Genomic DNA, 12,579 nt, shown 5'->3' on the forward strand with positions numbered 1-12,579 from the left:
TAATGAACTTTCTAACATGTAATTTGATAGTGAGCTTGAAAAGTGCTGATTTTGAGATTGCCAAATCAGCACACTTCCATTTAATTGTTGTGTTTTTAATTATTTCGCCTCTGAGTGGCAGAGAGAATCAGATCTGATCTCATCAACATAAATAATCAGGTTCAGAAACCTACTGGGCATGCACTATGTTGAGAAATAAAAGAATGACTAGCAATCATAGTTTTTTTTTTTTTTTTTTTTTTTTAGTCATTCATTCATGCCATTTATCATATACTGTTGTCAGTACACATCTGTCTATCATCCATTATCAATTATTCTGCATGTGGGTTGCATTTTCAGGTGTGATATATTTTAAACATTGGTGAACAACATTATGAAGAGTGGAAGTTCCCTAATGAATTTTAAGAAAGGATTCCTTGTAATTCGATCTCATCACAGATGTTAAGGCTGACACTGTTCTTTGCTTCATAGTGATGGCTTAATCTTTCACAGTTGGTTGTTTTAAGTTCCTTAGCCTAATAGCAGATACAGTACTGGAAACCCCTCTGCAGTTAATCAACAGTATTATCTCAGCAGTAAAACAGAATAATTAAGAATCCTATTAAATCAAAACAAACCTTTTGATAAGGTATAAAAGTTATATTATTCTATCACTACCAGTTAGCATGTCACCTCACAATTTTTTAGGAAGTGATATCACACTTCAGTGATGAGCACATTGTTGTTTTCGATATTTATTAAAGATAATGATGAAGGCATATCAACCTTAATATCTAAGTTTACAAATGATACAAAGGCCTGACAGGATGATTAATGACAGTTATCAGGAAATGCTGCTGCAAAAAGATTTTAAAAAATTAGGCAAATTGGCTGACAAATGGCAATTGACAAATTTAACATTGATAAATGTAAGGTACTGCATATCAGTTGAAGTAATTCCACAATAACATACCAACTATATGGTACTACACTCAGGATAGTGAAGAATGAAAAAGACCTGGAGGTAATTGTGCAATCAGATATGAAGTTCTCTGAGAAGTGCAGACAGGCAGCAGGACAGCTCATGGGGTTTTGTCAATGATATACAGGAATTTTTCCAGCAGGGAGGTGATTATCCCATTGTATAATGGCAATGGGTAGGCCTAAATGTCTTCCATACATGTCTAAATGGTTAGACATGTATGGAAGACATTTAGGCCTACCCTAAATTAAGAGTAAGAATGCCATCAGCATTGATCTTACTCAATCCATTCAAAGCCTTAAAGATCTCTATTAGATTTTGTTGCAGGTGACTAGTCTCCAGCAGAGATGGACTGGGTCAAAAATTCTTACCAGAGAAAACTTGTAGCAGCCTCATACTAGTGTTTATGGCCAAAAATTCTTACCGGGGAATCACACTGGCCTCTGGCCCACCAGGGTTTTCCTGGTAAGTCTTATAGCCAGTCTGGAGACCAGAGGCTGCACTTTGCAGAACTGAAGCCTTACCAGGAAAACCCTGGTGGGCCAGAGGCCGGTGTGATTCCCTGGTAAGAATTTTTGGCCATAAACACTAGTATGAGGCTGCTACAAGTTTTCTCTGGTAAGAATTTTTGACCCAGTCCATCTCTGCTAGAGACTAGTCACCTGCAACAAAATCTGATGGAGATCTTTAAGGCTTTGAATGGATTGAGTAAGATCAATGCTGATGGCATTCTTACTCTTACTCAGACTGCACACATGAGGGGGCATAAACTGAAACTGAAGAAGGATGGTTGCAGATTATTAACAAAGCAATGTGAGGAAATCTGATTGAGGTGTTTAAGGCTTTGAATGGATTGAGTATGTTCAATACTGATGGCATCCTTCCTCTTGTTCAGACTACATACATGAGGAGACATAAATTCAAACTGAAGAAGGATGGTTGTAGGATAGATGTGTGGAAATTTGCCTTCAGCCAGCAGGTAGTAGATTGTTGGAACAAACTTCTATTTGATGCTGTGGAAGTGGGTAGTTTGAATAAATTCAAGGAAGAAGTAGAAAACTATTAGAAGTGATGGATAGGTGATATGGGATTTTTTTTTTTGGTTAATAGTGTATAAGCTTGCTTTCTTGCATAATTTGTCATTACTAATACTAATGCACTAATTTTTTTTTATAATTCATTTTTTAAAGGATCATTTTTAAGAAAAACCAAGACATTTAAATTTGTACACGTCTTTAAGATTAATTTGAACTTGACTTGTAATGTTTCAAAGGAATTTTGAAAATTTTAAAGCAAATTTAGTGAAGTCAGAGTTACAAAGCTGTGTAAAGGTGATTGTTAACTTTGCTTTGCTATATAACCATTATTATGTAAATAATAACAAACATACATTTTTTAATTACAAAGCATTTGATCAATTTAGTGAGAGATTGAATTATGGACAAAGTGCATCAGGTGCATAACTATGACAATGCTAGTTGTATATCAATCAGAGTCTGCACTTGATCTGTTTTGCTTTACCTATAATTTATTCACATACTCTAGAATCTTGCATGCTTAACACCATAAAGACCAGCAGAGAGAATGCTGCACTATCATTGAACACTGGCTACAAAAGAGATGAGAATGTCTTAGTAAGCTCTGCACTTGTGAATTCCTTAAAAATGTTCTTTATGTTTTTAATGAAATGCGGTGTAGTACAAAAATATGTACTTTTTAAAATTTTTACATATATTTGCTCTTTGTGTACATATTAAAAAAACTATAATGATTCTGTTAAAAACTATAAATGATTTTGTCGTTGCTGGATTACTTTTAATATTCAATTATATATAGTGAGAGCAAGCTTTTTTTTTACTTGTATTGTTAAAAGAAGCTTCACTAAATCTTTTAGCTTATTTCAAATAATTTGTTAGTAGAATCTTTGCTATAATTCTCTTAGTACTTTTAAAATATTAGAAATTTTTATACATAGGAGGAAAGCAATGAAGAGGAGTGGGGTAGGCATGTCATATAATTTTCCTGTATAAAATTTTCTTCTAATCTCAACTTTGAGAAAATTCCTTGAACTCAAAAGAATTTAAAATCTCATTGTGCTATCCAAGGTAATTTTGCAGTATAGTTTTTCTTTTAAAAAATTCAAGATGACTCCACTGAACAGGGTTAAAATGTACCACACAGTTGGCAATATCTTGGGAGGTAACTGATAATTATACAGGGTGTATCATAACATGTGGGACCCACTTCAGGGATGGATTTAGGACATAAAAACAACAAAAAGAGTTGATGTAAACCTGTGGTAAACATAAGTCTGATTTCACCTTGTTCCTGAGTTACAGTCATTTTTGTGTTCCCTCAATCCTTTCCACAAATTGAGTTATTATAGCTGGCTCCATTCAATTGTTTACAAACAATGCTTGATATCTCACAGAGAGGTTTTGCTGATAGTTATGTAAACAAGGTCCCATAGTGTTTATTTAAGTGATTTCAGTTAGTTATCCCGTTAAGGGCAATACACTTGGGGCTTGTTATTAACATTTTGATTAACATTTGTTGTGATAATGGAGGCTTATTCAAATCGAGAGATGATAGACATGCATTTCATGTATGGACTTGCTAGATGCAATACAGCCGAGGCAAGGTGTCTGTATGCAGAAAACTTCCTTAATTGTTATGTGCCAAAAATGACTTTTCAGAGAATACACGAACACCTTGTAGAAACTGATTCATTTAGAAAATGGGTTTCAGATGGTGGAAAATCCACCAATACCAGAACAGCGAATCTGAGAGATACCTGGAACTTTTGAGCAGGCGAGGAGGTCTATTATGAGGCATTTGCATGCTTGTATTCAGGCACGTGGTGGTCATTTTGAGCATTTTATTGTAAATGCAAGCAGATAGTTGCTGGAACAGAAAAATGGCTGTAACTCGGAAACAAGGCGAAAATCAGACCTATGTTTACATGAACATTCTAAATTGTTTTTAGGTCCTAAATCCATCACTGAAGAGTCCCACATGTTATGATACAATCTGTTTATGAACGAAATATTTAACACTACATTTCAGAGCATTATTATTAGTTAATTGTGTAAACTAATGACTAATGATGTATTCCATAAAATTAATAAACAGTTCAAATAAACCACAATCTCCATTTCTGGTGACATTTCAGAATCACTCAGGATTTCATTTTTTGAAGTCTTGAAAAAAGAAAAAAATTTCACACATGAAGAATTCTGTAGGGAACTGAAGGCTAGAAGTTTATCAAATTCTAACAGGGAGCTAAATTTTTTAGTAATAACGGAGAACAAAGTGGAGGAGAAATTGTTGAATTTAAACATAAGAAAAGCACCTGGGGCAGATGAGATCTATCCAATTATATTAAAGGAGGCAGTGAAGAAAGTAAGCAAACCCTTAGTCATAATTATGAGAGCATCTCTGGATTCAGGGGAGGTCCTCACAGACTGGATATGTGTGAATGTATCCCCAATTCACAAAGGGGAATCAAAGAGTGACATGAGTAATTACAGACTTGATAGTTTAACTTCTGTCCAGGAAAAATAGTGGCATCACTGGTTGAGTTATTATTATTAGCCATATCGTGCAAGGAAGCCTGAGGCTTATGCTGCACCAGTGAAAAAAAAATTTCTGAATTACCCTGAGAGAGAGAGAGAGAGAGAGAGAGAGAGAGAGAAAGAGAACAAGAGTCAGAGGTAGAAGGGAATCACCAAGAAAGAGAAGAATGATGATATCCAGCTCAGGACCCTGGGTATGCCAAGCCCATACTCACCAGATGTGAGCCCCTGGGGTTATTGATGCCATCATTTGTAAAGTTTAGGTTATTAATTTTCAAATAATTTTGAATAAAAATGGTATCTCTGAATTTGCAAAGTCAGTCATGGATAAACTTGTTATAAGGGATAATGATCCCTTATACTATAGCTGAAGAATTTGAGAGTTAACTGACAGTTCTTCTCTTAGGACTGCTTTGACCTTAATCGATTCTACTAGTAAGGGCACTTTGCTTTTTAGTATATTTCAGAATATTAATTTTGTGCTGTTGAATTTTCATTTGGAATCTGTAATTTCTTTCTTTCTTTCTTTTCTGTTTTTAAAGTTTAGAATGAATTCTGCAGTGAATTCAAAACATCATTAAAGTCAGCAGATTGTCTAGTTAATTGGAACCTTTGTAAGAATTTTACAGAATACCCAGTAAACTAATAAATTATGCTGGAACATTGTGTTAAGTGTTTAACTTGTTGTATACAGTTGTTATTTATATATGACTTCACATGACTGACAACAGATTAAATCAAATTTCATCTACATTGAACTTTCACATCATTTGTAATAAATTTGGAAAGATGTAAATTAAATTTTAGTTCACCCTTCATATACATTGTTCATTTAAAATATTACAGAAGTATGACCAATACATGAGTGCCTGAAGCCAGTTCTAAACGAAATAGCTGGTCATTTATTTGATGATGTATAAAAAATGAGCTTGCCTATACATAGAGCTACACAATCATGGTATCATCATCAATGTTTTATTAGGCAAAGCAGGTAACATCAGTGAATTTTCAGTGTGAGCATGACTGTCTGTGCAGTGGAAATATCTCTATGTGCAACAACAGAGATGACACAGATACTGGCATCATGTTAAGAAAGTATAATCAGTGGTTATTGACTGAAAAAAACTTGGGGAATACTCCTACAGATATGAGCTTAACATCAATAGTAATATTTGTTTACTCCTCTCCTCAAAGAAGTAATGCCAAGCATGGTTGCTGACACTGCTACTAAAGTAGGTATTAGTGTACTATAGGTTCCTATAATGTTCTAGTTATTACCGATAGTAGTACTATCCAAGACATTTTACATTCGTTTAGTAATATTCATTCTAGACTCAAATTTACATTGGAAAGGGAGGATACGGATACAAAGTCATTAAACTTTCTAAATTTCATGCTTACCCGGGACTCGAATAAAATACAATTTAGCATCTATCGAAAACCTACAAACACCAGTATGCTTCTACATTATAATAGCTATCACCCGTTCACCTACAAAAGATCAATTATCTTTAATCAATTTCTAAATGCCTATAAATATTCAACGACGGAATCTGCTTTGGACTCAGAAATACAAATATTAACTAATAATCAGGGGTTTATTAGTTAATATTTGATTCTTAAACAGGGGTTATTCCATTACCACAATAAACCGAATTAGGGTACAGGCTAAGGATATGATACAAAATACTACACCAATCAACAATAGTAATATCAAAAAATACTTTATTTCTGTCCCATATGTTGAACAGTGGCACAAACAGCTTAACAGATTCTTTAAAGATACCGAATTTAAAATTGTAGCTAGGCCAATACGGAAATTACACACTATACTGAACAATCGCTCGGTTCTTTCCGCATTCGCAACACAAATTAATGATCTGGTATACAACATTTCTTGCGGTGATTGCGACTCGTCTTACCAAGGTTCGACGCGATTTTCTCTTAATATTCGTGTAAATCAACATGAAGCCTCAGTTCATGCTTCTCGTTCAGCAGCGTTAGAATTAGCCTTTCATGCCATTAACAAAAAACATACTTTTTTATTTAATGAGGCCAAAATACTTAACGTTCAACGTAATTATACGCGACTATTAATTGCAGAAACCGTCGAAATTAAATTACACGAGAATTCTGTTAATGTTCGGCGGCCATATTTGATCTCCAATGCATGGACCTTTATGCGCATGCGTGAAGACAAATAATCACTATTTAAGTTTCAGGTTTAACCCGATTCGGTAATTTTCATTCCTGTGATCACGACATACGGTCGAAAAGCATTGTCAGCTTCAGGAAGGAAAATCATTTTGAATATTTTCCTTAGATTCTTTTAATTGCATTAATTTGATTTTTAATTGTTTTAAATTGTGTTAAATTGATTATTTAATTATTTATATTTTACTCTAATGTACTGGTAAGTTGTCGATTTTTTCGGTTTTTCCGTCTTAATTTCTGGAGGGTATCATACGGAAGTGTTCTACGTACTATATTGAGGTAAACTCCTCTTATTATTTTACTAATATACAATATATAATAATAAATAATATATAATAATAAATATTGATCTATTAAAATGAATATAACTTACAGCACTGGAAGGCTGGTTAGACCAATGAAGGCTTCTGGTTCTATTTCTGTTATTGTTGGATTATTTTCAAGGTATCTGTTGAAAAATATAGAAAAATAAATTCATGATTTGAAATATACTTGCATGCATACAATAATCTTCAAAAAGTAACAAGTATCTTCTTTCATCTTCTCAACCTTCTAACCCACACATGGTAATAGGTTCTAATAATTTTCATGTTTGGGGTTTTCTTAAACAAACAAAAAAAAAACATAAATAAATAAATAAATACAAACTACTACAAAGTTTTAGTGTAAGCAAAATGGAAGCAATATTGAAGAGTTACTAATGCAAGCAGTTGGGATGGGCATTATTTTTGCCTTGAACTGTCTTAATATAAAATAGATTTTTACAGTTGTGTTCATAATAGATTGAAAATAAAAGTGGCAACAAAAAGTTAATAATTCCAAATTATTTCTCATCAATTTTTAAGGTTATAAATGGGGTTACTTTTTGACCACACACACACAAATATGTGTGTGTGATCCTCAAAAAACACTGGTGTGCTCTTCTTCTTCTTCTTCTTCTTTGGTCCTTAGCTGGCAGCTGGGGGAGGCGGTTGGCCACGCAACCAGTATGCTGCTGTAGGTGCCGCAGGGTTTCGGACTTGCTCTGTGATGTTCTTCCATACCTTACGATCCATGGCGTCAGTCCTGGCCTGGTTAAGGTCGAGACGTCGGCTCTTCAAGTCATTTTCCACTTGCTTGGCCCACGTTTTCCTAGGCGCGGTCCGTTGGATGCTCCATTGGGTGGGTCGTTGTCTCCAAAGGAGTGTGGATGGTATTCTGTTCATGCCCATTCTACATACGTGGCCAAACCATCTAAGCCTTCGCTTCTGGATTTGGTCGGCAATGGTTGGTTGCTGTTGGCATCTGGCGCAGATGGTATCATTAGTGATGCGGTCGCGAAGAGAGATGCCCAAGATCTGCCGCAGGCATCGCATTTGGAATACCTCAAGTTTGTTCAAATCTAACTTGAGACAAATCCATGTTTCCGATCCGTAAAGAAGAATGGGCAGGATCAAAGGCCGGAAGAGTCGGATTTTAGTCTTTGTGGAAATGTTGGTCCTCTTCCACAGACACCATTTGAGCGAGGCGAACGCAGTGGCCGCCTGTCCAATTCTGCTGTGGATTTCCATGGTGGATGCAACTTTCTTCTCCTGGACCAGCGACCCAAGGTATTTAAAGTCCTGCACTTGCTCGATCTGGATGCCTTCAAGATAGATGGTGGCTTGCGACCCATCTGTTGTCAGGGCCTTTGTCTTACCAGCATTGATCTTCAAACCGTATGGCCGGGCAATGCGGGTGTGCTCAGTTAAGGGTTATTGGAAAATCAAGGTTAATATAATGAAAACATATATAACAGTGCAATGGCAATGAGTGCAGTGGCATACCAGCCTAATGACAATAATAAAAATGGACTTAGATGGGGATTGGTGGGAGGGCGCCTCCGTAGCCAGGTGGGAAGGAGCAGCAGTGCGTAGCACACGCTTCTTGATTAAACCGGGGTTCGAGCCCGTCACCACCAAATACGGAGGATGTGGAAAGGTCAGGGAATGGCCACCGCATGACCCGGAGCAATATGGCCTTAGTTGCTAATGCTCCTTAAAAAAAAAAAAAAAAAAAAAAAAAAAAGAAACCAAACCATTGGTGGCAGATTTTCAGGTTCACACTCTCTTTGGACTTCAGGTCCTACAGCAACTATGGATGACAGTTATGTCATTAGTTAAAACTATTGCAACTAGTTACCTTGATAATGCACTATAAACAAACAGCACTTCTGATAAGAGAATTTAAAATGGAATGCAGAATAAATGGCTTGGACTTTATTCCTCATTACACTTTAGAAGAGAATTTGGAGTTTCATATATGAAAATGAATCTAAACGATTGAGCTAGGATACTGCTAACAAATACAAATACCAATATCACTAACAAATTACTAAATTTTAGTGTAATTATAAGGTTACTGAGCTGGTTATCATACCCAGCTCAGTAACCATATCAACAATTTAAAGTAAATATAAAATAATAATTACACTGTATGCATTTCTCCACTCTGCACCAACACATAAAAAGTAATCAAAATATCAACTAGTACTTACAAGAGTCGCAGATTTTTTAGTCCCTCGAATGATGCTTTTGAGATAGAAGTCAATCGGTTGTTGCTGAGATCCCTTTATTATAAAAAGAAAACTATAAAAATATTGCATTAGTAACAAAATTTGTTGTTATTGAAGGGTTAAGTTCAGAAAGTTCACAACTTCTATTATGAATATTCTTGGGGAAAGGCCAGCATTTTTATTTGCATATATAAAAATATAAAATTTTCAAAAAATATGGCTAGTTATGGTTGCAACTTATGTTTTGTTCTTTTTATTTATCTCACTAGAAACATGTAAATATTAGTTTGAAAGATAGGCTTCAGCATATAAACTTTCATATTCAATATATAAATGTACATTTTTCTAGAGAATGGAAGTTATGATAGTTATAAATAGAATTTTGTTCTATTTATAACTAGAAATAGAAAATATAAAAATATTAATACTCTAATTCCATCTACAGGTAATGCAAATCAGTGAAAGGCACAGTTTATACACATAAGAGCATATCACCACTTCTAAAATCACCAGTAGATGCAGGTATGAATCTTAAATAATAAAAAAATTATATATATTTTATTTACATTTTATGAACTTTCAAAATACAATAGAATTATAATTAAATTTTCTTCTTTGTTTAATATCAACATATCAAAGTTAAACAAGTTAATTTTTATGCAAGAAACTACACTAAAGAAGTAGAACAAGAAAATACACTAAGTAAATACATTACATTTAAATTTTAGTTTGTTGTTTCATAGTTGTTGTTGTTGTTATTTGGTTTTTAGGAGCATTAGCAACTAAGGCCATATTGCTCCGGGATATGCGGTGGTCATTCCCTGAATGACCTTTCCGCATCCTCCGTATTTGGTGGTGACGGGCTCGAACCCCGGTCTAATCAAGAAGCGTGTGCTACGCACTGCTGCTCCTTCCCACCTGGCTACGGAGGCGCCGTTGTTTCATAGAGTATAAGGTACAGACCCCATACTTACCAACAAAATTCTAAAACTGGCTTGCTGGCTATGTTTCTGGATTCTATACTGAATCCTGGCTTCATGCAAAGAAGTCACTTAATGAATAAGGAGTTGAGCTACTCTGATTGCTCTTCAAAAGTGCAGAATGGATGGGAGCATGCAACAAGAACCAGCTGCCTTTCTCTTGAAATTGTGGCCTCACCCAGGAAATGTGATTCAATAACCTTTGAAGCACCTGTACTTAGAATGTAGCATTGACTCTCTCCTCTTCAGGTACAAATTCCTTGTGAATCACATCCTGTTTGTTGAAAGACATGATCAGTATTGTCTTGATCCTGGCCTTAACAAAACTTTTTGGGTCTTGGTGATGATTATGAAGTCAAATGATTGCATGATGCTTCGTCTGTGGGTCATACTAAAACACCCAACACTAATCTCCAGTGACAGTACAGTTGAGGAAATTACAACTGGCTTGAGAAGTCTGGATGAAGTCTTTGAATGATGACACTCTTTATTGCTTCTGCTCATCCATTAGGCCATGCAGCACAAATTTTGCACAGACCTTCCTTTTCCCTAAATCTTCATGCACAAATTGCACCATTTGACGAATCGTCTCCTTATTCTGAATCACCTTCTCACTCATTTGATAAATCGTCTCCTCACTCTGAGGCTGATGAGCAGAGTGAGGTTCGCTCATCGGCCTTACTCTGAGGGTTAAATGACAATCTCTTTCCACAATTTCCTGAACTTTTGCAACTCTGTCCTTATTTTGAGAGGTTGACAGACACCTACTTCTTGGGTCATTGTGAACATCCTCATGTCTGTCTTTGAACTGTTTATACCATTCAAACAAACTGGTATGACAACATTTTATCACAATAAAACAGTTTTTAACATTTCATGTGTTTCTGTTGCAGATTTCCCAGTTAAAAGCCAAATTTTATATGTGTTCACTGATACATTGCAAAATTTGACACGGAACGTTAATGCTAATAACGAAACTGGTTGTTACTTGCAACCTATCAGCCTACTGGACAATCTCTGTATCACCAACTGTTGGAGGAAGTTTGAACTGCAACATACCACGTCCATTTATTTTTAAACTCATCAAACACAACTGCGACAGTACCAGGTCAGAAACTTTATTGTCACACCTTGTATATATAAACATAATGTAAAAGGAGGCATAGCAAGAATAATGGAAAGTTGAAAATAATATAAAAGCAGAATAGTATAGTAGATTGTCTCAATGAGAAAATTTGGAATTATATAAAAAGCATAATGCTGAAAAAATTATTAAACTCCTGAATAGAATAAATTTAGAGGATAATAAATTTAGAAGAGACTAGCTATAATATCAAAATAATGTAAACAGCAATGGTTCAATGATAGACTGGACTACTTAGAATTAAGCAGGGATTCAAAGAGCAGGAAACGCAATACAGAAAAGATTAATATGATTTATTATTATTATTGATTCATTATTATTTGTTCACACTGGACTTAGTGTTCATGTACAGTTTATCTGTAATCTTCCAATGTAATCTTACATTAAAGTGAGTTCTTTGACTGGCTATGGCAGAGTCTTTTTTTCATAGTATTTTATAGTATAAAAAGGTACAGCAATTCATAAGATGCCTTGTGTGATTAATTGTCAGGTTCCTGGAAAACTACACTGTCTGTTGTTAAGCAAATATCTTTCTACATAGGTCCGATTTAACGGCCGAAGTCTTCTTCCCATTTATTTTTTGCACTCTGCTTTGTTCTTTTTATGGTTTACTAATGTGGTATTTTCAGTAGCATTATTTTATGATATTTCACATAAAACTGTTTAGGCCACACTTAGTTCATCAGCAGCCAGCAAAATTTTAAAATTTTTGGCTTTCTAAAATTTGTGGCTCACATGTGTACTTATTTTATTTTTTAATTTTCAAAACTTTTATATATCTGTAGTTTTACCTATGTTTGGAGGCCATTTCTTCTAATCTCCCTTTCTCCTTTCCTCACCTAAAACTTGATTCTTTAAATAAATAACAATATATTCTTTGTTTTTGGGAGTGTTGCTTATTTGAAAGTACTTCAATTAGTGCCAACTTGCTTATTATTATAAGTTATGAGACAACTGAACTATGATATAGGCTCAGATTAAGCTAAAATTGGAAATGGGTAGGAACCCACATCTTTGGATTCCTGCTCAATACCAAATAATCCAGTCTGTCATTGACCCTTTGGTTTTTTTCAATATTTTGGTACCTGTAACTGGTTTCTTCAGTAGCTTTTAAATTTGTTCTATTTAGGATTTATAATTTTGAAAGCATTATGCTTTCGTGGATATGAAAC

General features: G+C 34.9%; 1 protein-coding gene across 1 annotated transcript in view; it reads right to left on the minus strand.

The window, feature by feature from the left end:
• Nucleotides 1-12,579, minus strand: part of LOC150086701 (uncharacterized) — a 247,342-nt gene that overhangs the window by 23,414 nt on the left and 211,349 nt on the right. The window contains exons 34-35 of the mRNA XM_090372701.1: nt 9,266-9,337; nt 7,124-7,198 (exon numbers count right to left, since the gene is read on the minus strand). Of these exons, the coding sequence (XP_090228827.1) occupies nt 7,124-7,198; nt 9,266-9,337 (147 nt within the window). The remainder of the gene's footprint in view (nt 1-7,123; nt 7,199-9,265; nt 9,338-12,579) is intronic.

This window comes from Mastigoproctus giganteus, chromosome 4, assembly GCF_048544385.1.
Source record: "Mastigoproctus giganteus isolate SK-2022 chromosome 4, ASM4854438v1, whole genome shotgun sequence".
Classification (NCBI taxonomy): Eukaryota; Metazoa; Arthropoda; class Arachnida; order Uropygi; family Thelyphonidae; genus Mastigoproctus; species Mastigoproctus giganteus.